Source organism: Phyllostomus discolor, chromosome 7, assembly GCF_004126475.2.
Source record: "Phyllostomus discolor isolate MPI-MPIP mPhyDis1 chromosome 7, mPhyDis1.pri.v3, whole genome shotgun sequence".
Taxonomy (NCBI): Eukaryota; Metazoa; Chordata; class Mammalia; order Chiroptera; family Phyllostomidae; genus Phyllostomus; species Phyllostomus discolor.
This window is the reverse complement of record NC_040909.2, coordinates 49,126,355-49,150,229: the sequence shown is the minus strand read 5'-3', so window position 1 is coordinate 49,150,229 and position 23,875 is coordinate 49,126,355. Positions and strand designations below refer to the sequence as shown.

The 23,875-nt window shown below is 42.1% G+C and overlaps 1 protein-coding gene across 10 annotated transcripts in view; it reads left to right on the top strand.

The window, feature by feature from the left end:
- Positions 1-23,875, top strand: part of ERC2 (ELKS/RAB6-interacting/CAST family member 2) — an 869,430-nt gene that overhangs the window by 797,882 nt on the left and 47,673 nt on the right. For all 10 annotated transcript variants that reach the window (XM_036030928.1, XM_036030925.1, XM_028518656.2 and 7 more), the window contains one exon: positions 249-314. In XM_036030928.1, coding sequence (XP_035886821.1) covers positions 249-275 — 27 coding nt within the window. In that variant the 3' untranslated portion in view covers positions 276-314. The remainder of the gene's footprint in view (positions 1-248; positions 315-23,875) is intronic.

The window sequence follows — 23,875 nt, the reverse complement described above, 5'->3', positions numbered from 1 at the left end:
GAGTCAGAGCGGGGTGGGTGGAATGTTTTTGTGTGTGGGTTGCCATAGATACAAACTTAGTTATGTATTTGACAAGTCAGTGATGTGGAACTTAAGTTACTATGGATTTTTTTTCTCATTCTTTAAGATTAAATAACAAAGTGAAGATCAGTGTGCCTTTGCAGTGCATCACGGTGTAACTAACCTTCTCTTCTTTCATTCTGGTGCTCCCTCCTCTTCGCACACCTCCTTCCCTGGGCCGGCCGCAGGATGACGAGGAGGGCATATGGGCATAGCCGGGCCTGTAAACCAAAGTTCCAGTGTTGTTTTGAGGGGTGAGAAACGATCTTTTATATCATTTTTCTTTAAAAGATTGCAATCTGGTGTTGTATTGTGTGTGTGATCAATAATGTTCATTGATGTTTGTGACTGTGCCCTGTGTTTGCCCCTGTGTTCTGTGACCATGCTCAAGAACCCTCTCCTTCCTACCTACAGCCCCTTCCCTGCCACCTGAGACCTCACTATCACACTGCCGTGTTGGGGCTGGGTTGAGCACAATTCTAATGCTTCTGTGTTATTTAAGATGTAAACTACACCCTCACTAGGATTTATGCACATTTTTAAAGGCATGATTGAGGACTCAGAAATTGTCACAATTCTCCAGTTGTGGTTTTCAGCTCACTGTTTGCTTTTGCCAGACATGCCAGTGTGGTGTGATTCTCACATCTTTCTGGTTGTTCAACTGTTTGGCAAGGAATAAGGAAAATGAAATGATATATTTGTATGGAGCTGAAACTGTCATCTCTGAAAAGCCTATTTAATGGACTATACTATCTCTTCTACGGCAGTTCTGCAGAAAACACAAGGATCAAGGCATAGTACTGGTGAATGGGTAACTATACCTCTTTGAATAAATTAGAAGAGAAATATTAATATTGGCAGGTCTCATTGGTGGCATTATATCTGTTGCTTTTTTTACAATTGTGTTCTACGGAGCTTTGCATTATACATTTCATGCATGGAGTATTTCTGAATGTTTTGCTGTTCTAAAGGTGGGTTTTTAGCTACTAACAACCCACCCTTTATTTCTGTCCTATCTTCATTATAATGGTTTCAGCTGTGCATGTAATTGCCACAGTTATAAACAGAACACTAAACTCTAGTGACTTTTGCTGCTGGGACTCACATCTCTTCAGTATACTGTAGGCTGTTTAACACCAAGTCACAACTCCCTGGAGTTGAATATACCTATGGTTACCTGAAATATGGTAGGAATGTGAAAGATTGTATGCCATGTGATTTTTTATGGTCAAAAGTACTGAGTATGCAGTTCTTTTTCTAGGACAAACATGAAACATCACAGTACTGGAGAATCACCAAGTCTGTGACTAGAGAGGCAGTTATCTGGGGTAACAACAGGTGTACCCTTCCTCAAGTCTTGCCCTCTTATTTTCATGGCAGTGGGGCTTTGGGTGTATCTTAAAACAATCACTGGTGTCTTTTGCCCATGGGTGACAGTTTCAATGGAGTATTCAGTTGCTTGGTTTGAACCTGTTGTAGTTCCTGCCAATAAGTGAGATTGCTTTCTCTGGTCCTGCAGGAAATACACCAGGTGGGGGGACCCAGGTGGTAGTAGGGGTTGATTTTCAGATACAGTATCTTTCTATATAGTAAAGATGTAACACTTCCTGGGTCCATTTGCTGCCAGTAGAGCCTTCCTGATGGTCACATCAGAGTATTTTCTCTCTTCACTCTTTCCTGGGTAAAGTGAAAAATGGCACTGGAATTATGTCTGTCAGGTGCAAAGTGGCTCCAAAGAGAAGCTTGTCAGTATGAGGAGGCAGAGAAGTCAGAGAAACTCTTAAGAGCCTGTCTGAAAGAGTCTCCCCGTGTCTTGAAAAGCTAATAAAAGAATAATTTGACCTAATACAATATTAAATGAGAAGAAAAGGTTTGAAAGTGCTAAAAACATCGGCATGTCAAAGCTACCCACACATGTATAGAATAGGTAGACAGAGTAAGCTCCGAAGAGTTTGGGGGTCGTTGCAAGGAATGTGGGTCCTCCTTGGGGCTTTTCTATGAAGCTGCTTCTTCTGTACCATAAATGTTGGTGTACTGGGCTGCATTTGGGTCTCCTCCTGGATCATAAAGATCTTTATTGCTCTTTCATAAGACTCCTGACATCCACCCTGCCATTTCCTGAGATAGGAGGAACCTTGTTGTCATCCTCAGGGTAGAATTGGTGCCAAAGCTCATAGAAAACCTTGCTTTGCTCGTGAATTTCCCCAAACACCATGTGCCCCAGAAAACAAATGTCTTCTGATAATTAGTCAATATATAATCTTACTTTAATATCTTGTAATAAATTTTATAGGCTTCTGAGGAAAACTACTTATCTTTCTTTATGACTCCTTTAAACAAGTTTACTCAGATATCTTCAGGCTTTTAAAACCAAATCTTAGAGACTTAAATAATGAGATACTGGGGAACTGTCTGCTTTGGAACAGCCGTTGCCTGTTTTGAGTCACATTGGAATCTGTGAGGACTAAGGAGACATTAAATTTATAACTAAGGATGGATAATAATGGCACATTAAAAATTAACTGTTTTGAATATTTTGATTTATGGCCCTTATAAAAGAAACATTACAAGAAGTTATTTTACTAAGCATCAGTAATATACTTATAATACTATTAAAAGGCCTTGGCTGGAATCTGGTGTTTTGGTGCTAAAATGAATCATAATTTAGGAAAAGTCGTTCCAAAACTGACAACAAATTGGAATTAGTGTAACAACCCTGACAGCTCCTCCCTTTTTTGTCACTTCTAGGTATGAGCCTAGGTGCAACTTATTTTTTTTTTTGCTATGATTATTCAAGGGTAGTGTTTACTGTGAGCAAAATGGACTGAGGAAACTTTGCTTTTCTAAAGAGTTTTGATAGCCCCTAGAGCCACTCCTCCTCCCCACACCACAAACCTCACACCCAGCCTGATATTATCCGCATGTGACCTATGTAGTCCACAGAACCCCAAGCTTAGAAAGGCTCCACTCTTGGTTTAATAATGCTCTGCTGCCACTGAAGAAGAAGGCCCATGATTTCATTTTGCACTTGGCACTACCAATTGCATAGACGATGCTGCTTCCATCCACTGTATACTCTATTGCCCCCAAATTCTCTCCCTCCCTCTCTCTATTGGCTCATCCCTGTTTCTTCAAGGCTACAATTTACCTTTGCCTTGCATTATTGTGATGATTTTCTCACAAAGACTCCGTGGGACCACATTTCCAGCATGTTGCTGCCCTCATGGGCATCCCTCAAATGCATATTCTAACACTCTCCTCTTGCCCCCAACTTTTGATTGTGAAAATGTGCTCCTGGAGCCCTTACTGCATTTTCTATCTTGCTTTGCAAAATACAGGAAAACAGCTACTTAATTCTCCATTATTTTATTTTTGGAAAATCCACTTAATGTGGCAATCATTTGTGTCAGCAAATAACTCTTCATTTCCATTGAATGAAGGTGTTTCCCTTGGACCCCCAAGAGGCTCTTTGATTTGTGAACATTTAATGACACAGGTCAGTGAGGGACCAAATCAAGTCACCTTGTGAGATCTGGTGCCACGTCGGCCTTGACATTTGAATATTCCAGCTTTTACTGTGAACTCTGGTAATTGAGCATACATAGAGCATAAGACCATTTTATTTCTTAAACCACTAGAAAGGGATAAGTCTTTTTAGATTGAAAACACATGCAAATTTTTCGGACCTGATTCATAAAAATACAGATGTGGGCATTAACAAGTTTTGGCACGGAGCTGTGATGCCAGCAGACACATCCTGTTCAAAATGAAAAATTGGAGCCCTATGCCACCAGCACATGGGCCATGTTACAGAGTGCAAGTATGAGTTACAGAGCACTTAGCCCCAGCAAGGGTTTTTTACACATAGAAACAGAGCTTGAAGGCTGGTAGAGCTCCCTGGATGCCTCCCCTCAGGAAGAATGAGGAAGGAGGTGTGTTTTATTGTGGCTTGAAAGTGTATGATTTCCTTGCATTCCCTGAATAGACAGGGCCTAGACACTAGGCCTGCATTTGTCCTGGGGCAAGAGGAATCCAGGGGCTGGGAAAGAAATTGTGGAAGGAGCCCTGTGCTCTTAGACTCTCAACCAAAGCCCTATTTTCTCTGTAAAGTGGAGTTTTTCTTTTGCACCTCCTGTATAGAGTAACAAGTAAGGTTTTTAATTCAATCTATATCTCCTATGACTGAGGATCTGATGCATCTCCTTTTTGTGCCATTGGCTGCAAAGGCTTTTCTTTCATGTATTTATTCATTGATTTTATCATTTTACCTACTCATGTATCCTTTCATCAAATGGTTAAATTCTTGGTTAGATGCTGACAAAACAATGATGAATAAGATAGACATGATTACTACTCTGTGAATGTTACAATCTAGTTAATGAAAGCAAATCGCATAATTAAAATATGAATGAAAACCTTACATATTTTGATCATTGCTTTGGTGGGAAATGGAAAGATATGGAGATTAACAAAAGGAACCTACTTCTAAAAGGATGTTCAGTGAGCATCTCTCCAAAGAAATGAGTTTCATGCCAAACATTAAAAGGGGGAGAACCAGGAGGTATCTATGCCTGGGAGGTGGTCCTAGGTATCTGTGCATAGGGCTGCAGGTGGGAAAGAGCTTTATGGGCTGGAGGAGCTTGAAGATCACGACTCTGGATGAAGAATAAGACAGTAGGTGAAATTGAAGGAGTGGGAAGAAGCCAGATCACGTAGGTCAAAGTAGAGAGTTTGGGTTTTAGCTTAAGAAAAATTAAAAAATGAAAAGAACAGTCATTGGCTTTAAGCAGAGACATGACACGATTTGATTTATGTTGTAGAACAGGCCTGGCTGCTTTGTAGAAGACGAATTGTCATGGCAAGAAAAGAAGTAGGGGCTGTTCCATCAGTTGTGAGAGAATTGATGGTGCTGACCCAGGGAATCAGTGAGGCAGATGCAGGCAAATGGATAAGTTGGAGATGAGAGTAGGAGGTGGAGCCAGTAAGATTCAGATGGGGAGGTAAAAGAAAGGACTAAATCAAGAATGCTTCCAGATTTCTACCATGGGTATTGAAACTGGGGCAAGCCATTGTTGAACAATACGGGGCTGGGTAGGAATCCAGAGTTTTGTTTTCCTTTGATATCCAGTTGGAAAGGCCAACTGAGAGGCAGCCTTTTGACTTGTCCTCTTTTCCATTTGCCTGTGGACAAGTGAGGGGAATCTCTTGCCTCTCACTGCAGTGACTTTTAGGAAGTCAGGTTTACAGCATAGCTAAAATCTAACTTCAAGAATATACAGCTCCTCTGATTTTCAAAGAAAAGAAGAGAACTTAAATAGCAAAAAATTGCAAAGAGAAATCAGCAGTAATAGAATATGGAGATGTGTGGGGCAAACTGATCTGTGGAAAAATCATATTCCTGAAGTTGTAGAAGGTTGGAAAGGACCCAGAGAAAGAAGGAAACAAGGTCATTGGCTCTTGTACCCTCTGAACTCCCCAGGAATCAAGAATTCTGTCAGTTAAGGGGTAGCCTCATGAGATTTTGGCTGCTTTTAATTAATGATTGCCCCTCTTGAAATCCCGAATATACAGTGGACCCTTGAGCAATGCAGGGATTAGGGGAGTTGACCCCACATATACTCAAAAGTCTACATACAACTTTTGACCCCCCAAAACTTTACAGCTGTCCCTTGGTATCTGTGGATATTGGCTCCAGGACCCCCTGCAGACACCCAAATCTGAGAACACTGAAGTCTCCTATGTTAAATGGCATAGGACAATGCACATAATTAGCCCTCTGCATTCACAGATTCCCAGCTGTGGCTCATATAAGTGGATCTGTGCATTAAAACCTGTGTTGTTCAGGGGTCAACTGTTATTTTCTTCAAAAGAGACTTCCAATCATCTGTTTTAAGGAGTTAAGATGAGAAGTCACTAGAAGTAGCCATGAGATGTTTCAGAACCACCAACTGCAAAATTAATTGCTAGGCAAAGTGAGATGTTTGTGCGCTATTATCTTCCTCCATTGCCACCTTTTTTTTTTTTGACACCTCTGTTCCTCTGGAAGATATGTATATATTTATATCTTCCAGTCAGGCTTGTGAGCTATTTATTGTTCAGAGCTACAGCTTGAATGAACTACCCAACCTGCTTCCAATCAATAATTCATTCATAAATAATTCATCATCTTTTTTTTTATAAGGTTTTTTAAAAATTTTATTTATTTATTGTTAGAGAGGAAAGGGAGGGAGAGAGAGAGAGAGAGAGAGAGAGAAAGAGAGAGAGAGACACACACACATCAATGTGCAGTTGCTGGGGGTTATGGCCTGCAACCCAGGCATGTACCCTGGCTGGGAATCGAACCTGGGACACTTTGGTTCCCAGCCTGAGCTCAATCCACTGAGCTACGCCAGCCAGGGCAATAATTCATCATCTTAGTATTGAAGTTGAGGCAGTGAGCTAAGTACAATTTCACCCTGGAAGAACTTAGAGTAGTACAAAAATTCATAGTACACAGATTCTTAAGCTGGTGTCCATGCACCCCAAAGATCTACAAATCCCTTCACATAATTAACAGACTTTAATGTGGGTATGTGCACATTCCCCAAGGAGAGAGAGTACCTTGAATCCTCAACAGAGATTTATAGGAGTCCTGTGACTCAGAAAGGTGAAGAACTGACCACTCCTCTAATAGAGATTGGGTGACACTGTGTAGAGTGGCTCACAGTGGGGTCTCTGGATTCAGATAGGTCTGGGTTTGGATGGCCTTGGGTAATTGTCCTTCTCAATCTACCTCATGTTCTCAGTGGCAGAAGGTTTTGTACACCATGTGTCACTAAGTGATGTCAGGACACCTCCCAGGGACATGGTGAGGATTAGATGAGATGAGGTGAGTAGGATGCCTAGCCATGCTTGCTGCATGGTGAGGGGCTCAATAGAACATCACTAATATTGTTACTTTTGGGCTCAGAAGAGCAGACTGTTTATGGCAGCTGGAGAAAGTAGTTGATAACTCTGGGGTGGGTGAATTTGGGGGCTGGAGAGTATAAGAGAAAGACAGAAGGAATAAAAATCAAAAGGAGAAATTTATTCCTATGACCATAGCTACATAAGCCAGCTATACAATTTCCAGCAGGTCTTAAAGCATGTTTACCCTAAAAACACACCCTCTTCAGTTACCTTTGATTTTAATGACACCTGGGAATAGCAAAAAAAAAAAAAATGTTTGATTGCTGGCGACTATAGATTAGTCTGTGTTTTGAGCAGAGGGTTTCTTTTGGCTGGAAGAAAAATCTAATGAGTAATGTGAAAAGCCAATGAATATTTTTAATGAACAACTGTGAGCTGATGAATTGGAAGAGAGAAAAGAGTAATATTAAAAATGTCTCAGTCTACCTCTTTCTGCTCTCAATTATGATGGCCTCGGATGCTGGGATAGAAGCTTTTAAGCTGAGTAAAGAGCAGTAAATAAGTTCTTGTGGATTCTTTCTGGAGCTTGTAAGAGTTACCTGGCAAAGCAATGCATGTTAGCTTGGATATGACCACACTCTCAGGACCTGAAATCTGGCTGAGAACTCATAAACAAACAGTGGTGATAAATGAATGTGGGCCAGAGCGGGAGGAGTCTAGCGGAGTGTTGTTGCATTACATTACATCCTTCCTGTGCCAGGGCTGGCGCTCAGGGAGCAGTCCAGCCTCTCCCACCCCTTTGTCATTTGCTCTACAGTGTTGTGATGGTCTGGTCCTGTTTAACCTCTTTACTAATGATCTGTAAAGGGGAGTAAAGAACATGTGAAGGAAAGTCACAGATGACACTAATTTGGGAGGTGTTGGAAACACTAGAGAGGTCACAAAAATCACACAAATGGCCTGAAGACGGTTAGGAACGTGGCAGGGAAAATAACAAATCCTGGAGAAGTCCAGACACTCACATCTGGTGAGAATTAATCAGATATCAATGGGTGGGAGGAGTATGGAAAACTGAATGCTAGAAGAAAAATAATAAGCTGCGTGGACTTGGGGAAATCCAGCCATGAGTGAGAGCAGGGAGAAGCAAGCACCAATGGCAGTTAGCACTGTCTGGAGGTTAGCAGGTGCCAGAGACAGGCATCACCCTTTGTGACAATGCTGCCCATAAACTGTGTCTTACACTCAGGACATCACAATGTTATTCAGTCTCTTTTCTGGAGGACCACCCAAATTACCAGGAAGATGGATTTTTAAAGAACACAACCACTAAGTGATATCAGAACACCATTCAATGTCAGGTGTTGATTCTCAATTACTAATAAGTTATCATTCAAACATGTGACCAGAATGGCATTTTCAGGGAGAGCATAACAGATTCCTGTTAAGATATGTAAATGTGGATTTAAGAAGGTTCCTCACTAGACCAGTAGACCAAGAATAGACACTTCTCAGAGGCCTGTTTTGGGAAGCCATCCAATTGATAGGCGATGTTAACAAGCTGAGCCAGAACTTTCTTGGTGTTTCAGAGAGAGGAACTCCAATTCTACCTCTTTCCAACCATCCCCATAGTCCCCCCAAAATGAAAAAACAGACAACATCCAAAATAAGAGTGCATGTTTATGGTCACCACCAACTGGAATGACTATATTCCTTGCTGCCATTGAGGTATCAATTAGTTGGAGGCCCTTGGTCATGCCCAGATGTATCTAAACTGTATCCTCAGGCCTTTCCCATGTATGCCTTCCCCAGAGTAACATGATCTCTGCAGGAAGACTGCTGGCCCTCTTAGCTACCAGATGATCCCATGAAATAGGTTCTACAATCTCCACTTTGCCTTAGTGGCCATAAGGCACCTTTCCCAGGAGCATGCCTATTAGAAACTTTGGGATAAAAGTGTACATTCCCTCTAGCTATGTTTTCCAGAAAATGTAATGCAAATGCTAGGAAGAGCAGCATATAACAACTGAGAACTTCCATCCTGCAGGGTGCTGTTCTGAGCTGCCCCCATCTCTCCCATGCAGATTCTGCAGTGGGTGACACTTGCCTTTGAGCTCATGGGGCTGTTCCCAAGGAAACAGAATTTCTGGGATGCTTATCTGCATATGAGGAGCCCTTCCTGTTGTTTCTTTTAGCCTTCAGGAGCTTCCCACAGCATGAGGTTGAGCCTGGCTCCTTTGCAACCCCACTGTGTGTCCTAGTAAGCTGGTTCTTCCTGTAATGTCTGAGTCTGGGTGTCTGGGTTGCAGGGCTTGGGCAACTGAGAACTCCATCCATCCCCAGTATTTCCTTAGTGCCTCAGTCTCTGTACACATATAGGGTGGTAGAAATAAAACTTACAGAAGGATATAAAAGAAAAGCTGTTATAAAAATCTCAGAGATCATTTCTTAGTGAAACTTGTTAGACCCAGAATGAAAAGGCAACTACCCATATGTGGCTAAAGACCCTCTATATACATTACACCTTCATCCTTCAGAAGAAAATATAGGATGAAACTCTGAAATAAAAATTACAAAGTTCACTTTCACTGGAAAACCTGAGTTTTACAGCCACTGCTTCATTTTCCCCATTTATTACTTTCATGTTCACTGTAGAAAACTTAGAAAATTAATGAGGAATCAGGAAAAAAACACTTCTTGTAATCCTCATTCAGAGAAAGTGCCATTCTAAGGCACATTTTCCCATGCAGACATGGTCATGCAAATACATGCCTGGTAGGGACAGAATCCAACTTTGCCTAGTCTTTGGTGCTTTGTGGCTGGTAAGCACTGAGGCTCTGGAGTCACACCGACCCAGTTCAGGTACTAGTTCTACCACTCTTACATGCTGTCTAAGCCTTTGAAGGCTGTTATTGTTGTTATTTATTCCGTGTCACCTGACTCTCTCCCATGTTAACATACCTGTGTATAATTTTGATTTCTGCTCTGCACTGAGCAGTCAGAGAGCCTCATCAGGCTGGGGTGGGCCCACAGCAACCGTCTGGAGAGAGTGGGAGTAACGAGCATTGCTGCAGTTTGATTATTTTTGGCAGTGGTATGAGACTGCTTTGTTCCATGCTCAGGTATCAGCAAGGAAGCCCAGATGCCTGTGGCTGCCCTGAGTCAGCTGTGGTGGAATTAGCAGCCCTGCTGATCCCCAGCATCATTCTTCTTTCAGTGCACCTTGATCTCTGATGTAACTGCATTATTTGATATGAGTTTCTGTACAAATCCCTGTACAAAAACAAAACACCCTCCATGATTAAAAAGGGGTGTTCCATTGCCCATGGTGTTGGATTCTGATGAGGTTCTGCAGGTAGAGCTATGGGCTGCTGTTGTTGGTTGCTTTTATATTTTATTGATTTGTTTTTGCACCTGTATCCATCCACTGGTGCCAAGGCTCTAGCTTGGGAATATAGTGAAATCACATTAGAGGCATCCTTTGTGTTTCTCTTTGTCCAGAGGCAGGTGACACAATGGAAAATGGAAACACTTCTGCTTTCTTCTGGGAGAGAAATGACTCACCCACCTGACAGCATCGCCACCAGCAGATTTGAAACACAGTTCAGCCTCCCAGGTCATCAATACCATCAGTGGCAGAAAGGCTTGTCCTTCCTTCTCACGGAATGTGGAAACCAAAGAGGGGGAATGAGGAAGTGTTCAGAGCCACAGAGCACTCCTGTCCCTCCTTACACAACAGGCTTGGGACTCAGAGAAATCTGATATGTCAGATAAGGCAGTAACTATGGGTAAGGGTGCAAGCTGAGACGTGCTGGAGGAATTTTCTCCATGTTATTATTTTTTAAATTATGAATGTGCTTGGTGTGTTGCAGAGGCCAGACAGTTAAGCCTTTTCCACACTTCATAAGTGAATGTGAGCACCTGGTCTGAGGCCCGGAACTCCCACCCTTGGAGGCCTTCAGGGAGTTTTATGTACTTGGGGGTCTCTTCTCAGTGTGTCTCTCACCTTGGTCAGCAACTGGACATGGAAGGATGGGCTCTCCTCATACCCCCTCAGATAGCCTCTGCTTTTCCAACAAACACTGAGGGCAGGGGCAGCTGAGGGGAAGTCTTCCACCTGGCAGCTCTGTGCATAGTCCACTCATCATCAGAAACATCCTGAAAGTGCCAAGGGCTGACATTGCCACTTCTCCTATTCCTGTCTCACTCACGTCTGAGCCCCCATCAGCTCCAAGGGGATGACAGGCAGGTAGCATCATGCCTGCTTAACAAAGTAAAAAAGTGAGGTTCCAACCATTGAGATTTTTTCAGGGATGTAGAGATAGGACGTGGGAGGTAGAACATGAACTTCAAACATCTAATTCTTGGTCAACTGCTCCTCCCCCTGTAATAGTAATTTGCTAAAGTTGTTCCTCAGAAAACTGATGATCTTGAATATTAAGGCACTTTTAAAAAATTATAATAAAAGCATTCTGTGTTCAAATAAGTTTGAGTGAAACTGGGTTAAACAGAATGAAATAGGCTTCTCCATTGTGGGCCTTCTTAGAGCCTTTGATAGGCCAGGATCCTCAGGCTAGTTATCACACTCCAAGAGAAAGAGAGAGTTGGCTGGGGTGGTTGTGCATATTGTTCATAGGCCCTTTTCTTCCCAGACCCTCATGTAGGATTAGTGCCCACAGAATATGTATGGGGAGAGCTTTGCTACAATCTGTCTTCTCTTTGGTCTTCAGAATAAGCTCTTTGTCCTAGCAGGTGGAGCTGCCACCATTATGTGGGGGTAGCTAACTGGGAGCCCACAGGGTCCTGTGCCAAAAAAAAAAAAAAGAGATGAATGGGCCTGAAAAGGAGAAGGCATGTAGCCCAGCACCAGCATTAAGCTTTCATCTCCCTTCCTATGTTGGGCAGCTATGTATGCCTAGTATTTTTACCTGGAACTTGATGGGCATATATATGCAGTTATCTAATAAGACGTACGAAGAGGAACTGGGGCCTTTAGCCGAGTGCCTTAACAAGGGAAATGGTGTCAGGGCTGTGAGGTCAGCAAGGTGAGAGCCAGCACTTCCTTTCCTGTGTCAGCCACTGCCCTCAGTCAAGGCTGAGCACATTTTTTCTGTAATGGCCAGAGAGTAAATATTTTAGGTTGTGTGGGCCAAAGGAAAAATGAAGAATATTATATAGTATCCCTATAACAAGGAAGAAAACGCATTTTCACAACTTTTTTTGTTGATGAAATTAAAAATATAATGAGTTCATTTTTTGTAATACATATCTACTAATGTGAAGAATAGGATTCTTTTGGAGGGAAATAACATTCTATTTAATTGGGGTTCAAAGTTATTATTCTCTGTCATCAAAATCTATGCAAATGTTCATCTGTTAGTATCGATCCAGAGTGGTATTTTATTATTTCATGTTTAAAAATGTCTATCCCCACTGAGAAGTGATACATGGGCCACTTGGTCAGCTGTCAAGGTCTGACTGCCCTACGGCCATCTGCAGTTCTGTGCAGCCATGAGCGTGCCCCATGCTGCCTGGGGCATAGGTACTCCATGCCACTGCAACACAGAAGTAGCAAAAGACATCAAAGGAACATGAGGTCCTGGCTGTGTCCCAATATGAATTGTATTGATGGACAAATTTGAGTTTCATATAATTTTCATGTGTCACAAAATGTTCTCCTTTTGATTTTTTTCCAACTCTTTAAAAATGTAAAAACTAATTGTAGCTTGCAGGTTGTACAAAAGTCAGTGGCTACTGCATGTGATCCAGTGGTTCATCATTTGCCATCATCACCCTAAGTGCTTTCATATTGATCACCCTGTACAACCTTCACAACTCCCTCTCTGGTAGGTACTACTACTGTCCTGTTTTCAAGATGAGGAAACTTAGACACAGAGAGGGGATTTTCCTTGTCTAAAATCACACAGATCAGGAATGTTGGAGCTGGGATTTGAACCCAGGTGTATATGACTCCAAAGCCTCCCTCTAGGACTCCTGTTTGTCTGTACTGAGTCACACTGCATTCTCCAAAGTGACTCTTTCAGATCTCCGCTTCAGTCTCCAATCTCCTCACTCAGTATTCTCTCATGGGATGTGAAGGTGGGCTGTTTTCCAAGAATCGTGAAGACAGTGAACAGGACTCCATCATTTTCCTCTTCTGTATCTCAGGATTTTGCTCCATGGACATGTCTCCCCTTCCTTCTCCTCATACCTTCTTTTTAACTTCTCCTCTTCTTCTTGCCCCCCTTTTTTTCATGAGTAAAATGTCCATCTTTCATGTGGAAGTTCATGGAATGAGGGTGGGAGCTCTATCTCCCAGACCTGTCCCTTAGTAGCTGTGGAACTTTGGGCACATTATTTAGTCTCTTTGAGCCTCCGTGTCTTATCTGCAAAGTAAGGGGTGGGGGAATGTGAATCCCAAAGAACACAATGATTTAAAATGCTAGTCCAGTGCTAGAACATAGTAAGTACTTTGTCTTATTTTCTTCCCACTATCACCTTCTTTGATACCTTCTTCACTGATCATCCCTTGCAGCACCAGTATTTCTGTAATGATTTGTTAGTCATATACTGTGCATTATAAAGAACTCAATGTTTATTCCATGTCTATCTCCTAAATCAGGTTGGGCACTGAGCACCAGTCCGACCACCATAACTGCTTTACATGGACTCACATCCTCAAAGAAACAAGGGGAATCCATCTCTGTGGGGATCTTCATGCTTGCCACCAAAAGCCTCCTCCCTGGAATGGGTTGGTCATAACTTTCCTAGGATCAAACAAAAAATGTATGCACAAAAATTCAAAAACCCTCAATACACACTCCCAGTGTACTAGTACAATTAATAGCCAATTGGAATTAGGTACTTGAAGAAGCTTAAAACTTTTCAGCCGTCATCAGAAATATCACCATGATGTGAAGTCAGGAGAAACTCTCGACAGAAGCCATAAAGCAAGTAAAATTACAAAGAAAATGCTAATATTACCCCTGTCTTAGATGTTTGTACACTCTTATCTTGTCTGATCCAGAATAAGTAAATGAAATGTTAGGAATAGCTTGGTGAGAAAGGAAATGTTGCATCTTTACCCCTGCAGGACAGCATGTGCACACTTGCAGGCTCCAGCATATTCTTAGAGAGGCTTGCAGGGAATTGTGCAAGCAGGGTTGTTCCAGGTGATTATGAGTCCTTTGTGTTTCAGGTTTCATGGTTGCCAGCAGCTGGCATCCTTCAGAAATCCTATGAAAAGTGGGCAGATCTCCTTGTGCAAATTCTGAGTAGAGTGTTAAGGAAACTTTGTGTGTGACTCTTAATCTTGTTGGGAAATTTTAGGGTGAAAAATGTAATTACATCTGAAATGCCAACAACCAAGGCCAAAGGAATGTCTCCTCTTTGGAAGGTTCTTTGTTGATGAGATTAAAAGCTAAGCTCTTATGCTTCTGCCTACAAATTATTCATATTATTTGAAAAGAAATGAAAGGAGGCACTGGGAGGGAAAAATGCCACATACCTTTTATGTAGCACTTAACTAATGCTCACCTGTTTAGTAATTAGTTCAACAAATATTTATCTAGTACCTACTATGTTTACTTCAACAGAAACTAGACAGAAATGGTCTCTGCTCTTCTTGCCTTATTTTGTCCAACTAAGGTATATTCTTAATTATCTGTCAATAAGGTTATACAAAGAATTCAAGGACTCTGCACTTTAGCACAGGACAACTTTACATTGCATGATCTATATTGCTACTGACCCTGTATAGCAATAGATTAGTATGAGTAATTCAGGACCAGGGTAAGAACAAAGAGAGGTAACATACAGAGGAACTAAAAGGACAGTGACACAATGACATTTAACTGTGAGGCTGTGGTCACCTAACAGACCCCACTGGAGTCTCATAAGCCTGGTCACCATAGAATCAAGTCATAACAAGGGGCAAAATTTATTCAGCGGTGGAAGGCAGCCATTATCAAATGTCTCCTTCGTGTAACTCTGCTTAGTCTTATTCTACTTCCACATGTGGGTCTCAGGTGTCTCATTTTACAGAGAGGAGGCAACGTCATGCCTCTGAGGTCACACAGCTTGAGGTGGAAATCCCAGGCTGGAACCCAGTTTGTCATCTCCACCATGTCCCATGCTCTCTTTTCAATATTATGTGGCCACCGTCAGCCACCACAGAGCAAGGTGTTCTTCAATTCCAGCTCCTTAAACCACATACTGAAGTCTCTCCCCAGGTGGGTTAAGTTCTAAGAACTCATAAGTCAGATGGCTTGGGGGAAGGAAATCAAAGAGTGATTATATAAAATTGATAATGTATTGTACATGTTATATAGTGCATATTGTATATGCTAAGCAGTGTGTTAGGTGCCCAGGCTAACCCATAGAGCTTGTCATGTTGCTAAATTGCCTATACTTGTGAAGAGGGTTGGAGAAATTATTAGAAGATAATAGTTGTAAGATAATAGGAAAAGTAATAACATTGAATGAAAACTTAATAAGGCATTGATTGACCTTGGGTCCTGATACTTCAGGAGAAGTGATTTTGTTTAAAAGGAAGAAGAGAAGGCAGTGGTCATCTCACAAGTTGTTTTGAGAATTAATTCCATTAAACCATATAGTGTCTGCCATGCTGTAAAAGCTATGTAAATGCTAGTGGCAGGGATAAAAGGAGACCTTTGAAACATTCTTAAAGGAATTTCTGAATACTTTTAAAAAGATTGTAGAGAGGAATGACCCTCATACCTTTACTTTGAAACAAAAGAGTTGCCTTATACATTGCACCTTGCCTTTTGTGCGGAGAGTAAATACCTAAGTCAGCCATTCATGAATCCAAGAATGACCACCTCAGGTCAAATTGCAGAATAGTACAACTGAACCTCAGCTACTGAAGTCCCATGGTCAGGTGCCTAACTTCCAGCTTTGGAAATAATAAGGTCGACTATCTTGAGCGCTTACACTCTACTAGGCACAGTGTGGGGACTATTATTAGTTTCAGTTTTGAAGATTAGAACACTGTGCCCTGCAGAGTCTAAGAAAATTGCCCCGGGTTGTGGAACTAGTGAGCCCCAAGCTGGAATTTGAACATGAGCAGTTTGCCTCTTCAGGGCACACTCTGTCAGGATTTTTCAACCTCAACATTACTCACATTTGGGGCTAGACACATCCATGCTGTGCAAACATGCATTGCAGGATATTTAGCAGCATCCCTGGCCTCAGCTGTATGTCCCTACACACCAGTTGTGATGACCGAAAATGACTCCAGAGATTGTGAATGTCCCCTGGAGGACAAAATTTCCCTCAGTTAAGCACCCCTGTTCTACACCCAGATGTGCTGTAAATGTGTGGCCCAGGAGAATTCCTGGAATTGACTTAGAACATTATCAGAGTTTGACCCACAGACTGAAGCAATTTCACAGACTTTATAGTCATGAATCCACCTTCCTTCTGCACTACTTGGAGGAAGCAGAGCTTTCTTGTAGAGGCAAGGAGGAAATGAACTTCCTGAAAATGTTCATGTGTGCATTCGGATATGGAAAGAGGGACATGTGGTGAGTAGAGATACGGAAAGATGATGCTTGTGTGGTGACACAGAGATGGACTCTGATCTGGAAAGGGACATACATCTACTTCTGAGAACCCAGAAAACATGAGCTATCTGGGCTCCTGCTAGAGTTTACAGACCTGGTTCAAACCTCAGTTCTACCACTGATAGGCTGTGTGACCTCGGGCCAGTCATTTAACCTCATTTCTTCTGCTTTCTCCCCTACAAAATCTATACCATGTTTTTGTTTCTACCTCATGGTTGTGTTTTGAGCTCCTACAATTGCCTACATACTTATAGAAAGGGCCCAGTAAATGCTAGGCAGTTGTCCTGGCCACTCCACCTGAGGCTGTGATGTTTCATGGTGAAGGAAACAGGATCTAGACTCAGACTACCCAAGTGTCAGTCCAGCTTGGCCACCTGCTGACTGTATCATCTCAACTGAGTAGCTCAGCCTCTGTGAGCCTCCACTTCCTCATTTCTAGTCCCTACCTCCCAGACTCAATGTGATGGGACTATGAGAAGAGGCATACAGTATGCCTGATGTCCACATTATTGAGCAACACTGTGGCACTTTGCACCTTAAAGTTTGTATTAGTTTGTAAGTACCAAAAAGCAAAGTACCACTGACTGCATGGCTTCAACAAAGGAAATTGATTGTCCCACAGCTCTGGAGGCTAGAAGTCAAGGGGTCAGCAGGTTTGGTCCCCTGTGAGGGCTGTGACACAGAACCTGTTCCATGCCTTTCCCCAGTTTCCATTGGTTTGCTGGAAATCTTGTCATCAGTTGGCTCATGGATACAGGACCTGGGTCTCTGCCTGTGCCTCTGCTTTCATATGACATTCTTCCTGGGTGGCTATGAGCGTTTATATTCTATTGCAAATAGAATACATTATGAAAAGGATGTCATTCACAATGAGTCAGGGAGCCAGTATGACCTAATCTTAACTAATTACATCTGAAAGACCCTGTTTTCAGATAAGGTCCTGTTCTAAGGTACTGGGGGTGGGGACTTCAACGTGAAATTTGAGGAGACACAATTGAATTTAGCATCCTGTGAATCTTTTTAAGGTTTCTTCCAGCTCTGAAGTCCCATGAGAAATTACTGAGGTCTGAGTAGTTTGGGGTGACCAAATAAATGAACCCCCAGGAGCAAGGGAAAGAGTACTCTTTTAGGAGTCAGGCAATGTGCCACTCCAGGGAAGTGTCTTGATTTTTTTTTAACTTTTAAAATTTGTCTACTTGGCTAGACCTTCTTTGTTATATGGGGCTAATAATGACAACTTTCTACAACTTCACCCCCATCTAAAATAATTATTCTGTGGACCACAGAAGAGTGGTTGTAGAGACAACTTGAAACTCTCCAGGTTCTGTCTAGGTGCATTATTATTATCCTTCTTTTTATAAGGAATAAAGGGAAATGTTGATTCTTATGTGGGGATTTGGGCTGTTAGCAGGACCTTGCTTCTCCATCCCTGCTCGCCTCTCCTCATCAAACTCAGACATGCTGCTTTATTTTCAAAAGCTCCCTGTGTTGCAGGATCTTAGCAAACTTGATCTTCCAGGTTTAACTTAAATATTGTTTCCATTTTGAAGCCTGTCATGTGGGTGTACCACAAAGAGCGTTTGGTTTCCCCCCCAAGCCCTGGGTTGCAGTATGTAGTCAGTAACAGAATACTAGGAAGAAAGAGAGAGCCTGAAATGGATCCCAGGGCTCTGGGCCTGAGTGGAGACCAAGCAGGATGTAAGTAAAACCATTACTTCTCCCTTCTGATCAAAGCCGAGATGGTAACCCCGCCCCTCCTCCCCACCACCCAGCAAGCAATTAACACAGCCTGGTGTCTCCTCCCCCCAGTGACAGGGATTCAGCTCACAGGACCAGCTCTAGCTGATCAGTGGTTGAAAGTGGGAGGCCATGCACCCAGGTTGAATAACGCACCCACTTGCAAATAGAATACATTATGAAAATCTTTGATCAGGGAGGCAGATAAACCAACGTTGTTGTTGACGGATTACTCTTTTCATCTGCATTTGGTGGAGATGTGAGATCAGAATTTGCCAGCAGGACCTCCAGGTAAAAGGGTAAAATCACAGCAGTCCAGGAGACCAGCACCTCTTGGGTTTTACAACCACACAGAATCTTATTAAATTCAGATTTTGAGTCCTCAGGTCTGGGTGGAGCTTGGGATTTTGCATTTCTGACACACTCCCAGGTAGGGTTGCCAGATTTAGAGAAAGAAGAAAAAAATAAACTGGATGCCTAGTAAAATTTAAATTTCCTATATTTTATCTGGCAACTCTACTCCCAGGCAATGTTAATGCTGCTGGTGTGTGGACCACACTTTGAGTGGCAAGAGTGTACATCATCAAAACATAAAAATTGGATGAAAACATAAGGCTGAGTTAGTGGATGCACATCTGGTACAATTTAAAAACAAGCTCATGGTTCACAGGATAGTCACACTACGGAGTTTCTCAGTTATTGGCAGAAACAAACCAATAGCAGCAAAATTGTAGCAGCAGGACTGTACATACAGCCCTGCAAGTGGGGTTATCTGCACTCCCAGGCCTAGAATCCTCCTGTTTGCTTTATATATTTATTGGCTTAGTCACTTAGTTAATATTGATAACTCCAAAGTGAAGTTACAGCTTTCACAGTAAAAAAGGGGCCAGAAGAGCTGAAAACAATGCAAAATTTTATGCTGAGGGCCTTAGGATGGCGCTTTGCCACATTCAGCCTCCCTTCCCAACCTGCACTTGGAAATGGAGGGGCCACCATGACTGCCCTTGCAGCTCAGCTCCTGACAGGTGATCTGCAGAGGAAGTGGGGTCCTGGGCTTAGGTTTACTCTGACATTTGACATGCTCTCTGTTCCTTTGAAGCTAAGAGAACTGATTCCAGCTCCTTTGAGGCCACTGAGCCACCTGAGCAGCCACTTATTGCCAGAAGGTTGGTACCTGAAGGCAGTTTAGCAATCATTTATTCCAGCCCCTGAATCCTACAAAGGGAGGGGCAGAGCTGTGGAGAACTTCCTCCTCCTTGAGCCCCTTGCTCCCTTGCTGGCTATTCTGATGTGCACCTTATAAGAGCTTTATCTCAGGGGGGATATATGGGGTTAGAATCAGATTTCTAGGATCTGGTTTTTCAGGGGTTTCTTGTTATTGTTTTTGTTGTTGTTGTTGTTGTTCTATTTTAAAGCATAGCAGGATTGCCTATATTCTAAACCTTCCTTGTCTGTATTCTCTAGTGGAAACCGGTTCCCTTTTGTCCATCCATTCTTGAGACTAGGCGCATCTTGTATATATGTCTATCATGATTTCACTATACTTTATTTAATTAATCAAAGGCAGACACCATACTTTCCCAGATTAAATAGTGCCAGCAGTTTTATTCTACAAGTATTTATTGAGTGCCTACTATGTGCTAGATCTATGGAAAGCCACAGTCATTCAGAAACTAGAGGACAAACAGCTCTCTCTTGTCTAGACTGTTTAGTACTACAATGGCAATGAGTAGGCATAGGGTTTTCAGCTGAAATGTTCACGGGTTATTTACTATATAGTACAGTGGCAGACTTTAATTTCTGAAAGTCCCATTTTTCAGAAGTACTAAATGCCCCCTAACTTCTCAGTGGTGTGCAAAACGTGGCATATTTTACCAACTTTTGAAAAGTCTACAGTTAATTCATGACTCAATTCTCATTGTGAAAGATTTAAGTTTTATTTAAGTAAACAACTTAAAGCCCAAATGTGCCTTTTCTGCTCTGCTCCCCAGCTCCATGCTTCTCCCCAGAAGCAGTAAACATCAATTAATTGGTAGATGTGCTCTTCATGTGCATTTACATATATATGTACATTTACAAGTTTCATTTGTAACAAATTGGATCTTAATATACAGATGGTTCTGAGCTTTGCATTTTTCACTTTACAGTAAGTATATCTTGGTAAACCTTCCATTTTGGTATATATGAATCTACCTACTTTTTCCCTAATAGCTAAAGGAGTATTCTATGGAGTTCCCCTGCCAAGTTTTATTTAACTCCTCACAGTTGGTGGATATTTAGATTATTTGCCTTTTTTTCTTTGCCCTGACAAATAAGACTGCAGTAACAATTTTGTGTATATGTCTTTGGGCACACGTGCCAGTTTTTCTGAATGGGTTTGAAAAACTGATGAGAACAGAACTCGTTGCCAATTGGCAAATGTACTCCAACCTGCATCTTGAGTTTCTCAGCCCAAGCTGCCATGTCAGAATAATTCAGGATTGCCTGAGAGCCTTCCATGTTTGGACACTGCTGGCTGACATTTTGAAAGCTGGAGTTGAGCCTCATAGATAAAAACCTTAGAGTTACAATATTTAATGCCTTAAAATGGTATGAACTTCACTGAGCAGAAAGTGGAAAAGAGAGGAATAAAGGGAGTTTCCCTGATAAATGGATTAACACCTCCATATTGAACAGAACATTAGTCTGTCAGGAAAGAAGATAGGCCATTGTTTTTGAAAGTAATTTTTTCATGTTTTTCTTCTCAGCTAAGCCAACTCCATAAATAGTCAAAACTAAAAACCTAATGAGTATGCTCTGCTGACATGAATATTGTTGGAGATTTTAAAGTATAACTAACAGGGTGTGGTGGGCAGAATTTCAAAGATGTCTCCCCAAGACTCCCATTCCTGGTTAGTCAAACACTAATCCAGGCATGGGGTGAAGGCACTTTGCAGATGGAATTCAAGTTACTAACCAGCTGATCTCGAAATAGTCCTGGATTATGCAGGTAGACCCAATGTAATGAAATGGGTCTGTAATAGTAGAAGAGGAAAGCAGAAGAGTCAGAGGCATGTGGAGGAAAAGGAAAGAAGGATGAGAGATGAGGCAGAAGGGGAGGTCAGAGGGATACTAAGTGTAAGAAGAGGCTCTTGAACCTGGAGGGAGGGTCCATGAGCCAGAGAATGAAAGAGAGCTGTAGAAGCTGAGAATGACTTCTTGACACCAGTCCACCAGCAAAGTCCTACAGCTACATGGAACTGAATATTGCCAATGAATTCAATGAACTTTGAAGTGGATTCATCTCTAGAGGTCCAGAAAGGACTACCACCCTGCCAATACATTGATTTTGGTCTTGGAAGACCCAAAGCAGAGAGATCATAAATGGATTTTCATAAGTTGCTAAATATGTGACAACAATAGAAAACTAATCAGAGGTTAATCCAACATCTATGTGTTGAATAGCAGAAATGTACCCATAGGGCAGGCTGGTCCATTTCTTACTTCCTAGCATCTGAAGTAGGATAGGGACCAATATTATAATGTGAAAAAGAGCTCACATTTTCTAAATGCTACCATGTGCTCTGCTAGCTGCTTTATGTGCTTTCCCTACCTAATTTTTCACAATAACCCCACTTTACTGTCCATAAGCATTAGTGCTTTTATGATAATCAACATTTTATAGATGAGAGACTAAGCCTCGGAGAGGTTAGGTCCATGGGCAGGGGTCATAGGGCCTATAAATGGCAGGCTGGGACTCAAACCTGCATCTATGGGACATCACACCCAAGTCTATGCATGTCAACACTGTTTCACAGTGCACCACTGTGACTACCTATCCAATAAAATATGAAGATAAATCACTGATATTTAAACTCCTGCTAAACATTCACGTCCTAGAATGCCTTTTGCCACATAAAGCCCCTTGACCTTGTTTCAGTGCCATTGGAATCCTATTCCAGCAGATGCTGAGCAAGGAGGGGAAAAAAATCAAAGTTGGATGGTCAAGGAAACAAGACACTCCCCTCCCCCACCCCAGGCTCTTCAAGCAAAAGCACAGCACACACTCTTATATTTCTCTTCAAATCCTTGGAGGTTCCACTTGCTCTAGATTGTGTCAAAGATTGAACTCTCTTTCCTGCACCAGGCACTCAATTCCAGAGGTGTAAGCTGTGATGGAGACATTTTTATACCTTGAACATACACAGAAGGAGTATCAAGTGGAACCAGTGTGGTACATAACTGACAATTTATCTGGGAAGAGCAATGTGCTAATTTGATCTCAGTTGTCTGTACAGAAAGTGTGAGCTCAAACTCAACCAGTGGAAAGTCTGAGAATGCAACAAATTCCTTCTTGTATTTATTCATTCACATATTTAAACATTAAACAAATATGAACTGAGCTTCTCATGGGCCAGAGTTTGCATTTAGATGCTGAGGATACAGTGATGAATAAGATGAGTTCCATGTTCATGAATCTCCCAGGCTAGAGAAAGGAGAATGGATCTGCAGGGAATTGCAGGCTAAATGCTGAGATGAAGAAGGTACTGGATGCCATGAAAACATGTGGAAGAAATGTCAAACCCAGATTCAGAAATCAGAGATAGTGGCCCTCAACGTGGCCTAAAGGAAAAGTAGGAGTTAGCCAGATACATACTAGTAGGGGAGACTAATCCAGATGGAGGGAATTTCATAATATAGGTCTGATCTGGAAACATACAATTGTCCATAAATTTATCTGGAGTGTAGAAGGCAAAGTGACAGAATAACAAAAGATTAGGCTGAAGGTATCAGTAGAAACTGAGGTCAGAAAGGATTTCTACTATTTTAAGGAGATCGAACTTTATTTTAAGTGAACTTGGAAAGCAATGAAAAAAAGTGAGCAGGAATATAATCAGATGTGGGTACTGTAAAAGGATCTCTCTAGTGGAAGAGTAAAAAATGGATGGAGGGAGACCCCTGGGAGGCTGGAGAATGTGGTGTATATAAAGGAAGGGTGGCATTAGGGGTGGAGAAAGGCAGCTGGATTCCACGGATATCTGGGAAAGTCAAAGGGATTCGGTGGTGGGATGCAGGGCAAAAAGGGAATCTAGGATGACAGCCAGGCCTGCCTTGACTAAATCATCATCCAAATATCATTATGGCTGACAGGCCCAAGCTGTGGTCTGCAGAGGTGAGATGGGATTAAAATGTGTAATTTGTACAAGGCCTGAGAAGTAAGGGATCAGCCAGGAAGCACATCTTCCTCCTGCTGCATGGGGCCGCCAAGAGTGCCTTTGTAGATTGGTGTCTTGGGGCTCTCAGAGCAGATGACTCCACTGGATTGTTTGGAATATGCTGACAGAAGAATAAAAGCTTTCAAGAAAACAAAGTCCCAACCCCTTAACAAAACAGGAAATGATACAGTTTCAAATGCTCTCTTTCTTTCCTGTGCCCTTGTTTTCTGCAGAGAAGAATGCCTTTCCTGTTGAAGGTGGTGAGTGCAGGTTGTTCTGTAGGTCTGGGGAAGGGTCAGTGCAGTTATAATCTGCATATGTCATGTACCCTAAGGCTCTGTGATGTCTTAAAATGCGTCTTGACTCTTGGCCTTGGCATATCATGTCAGCTGCCAGTGAGCTGGGACTGGGTTC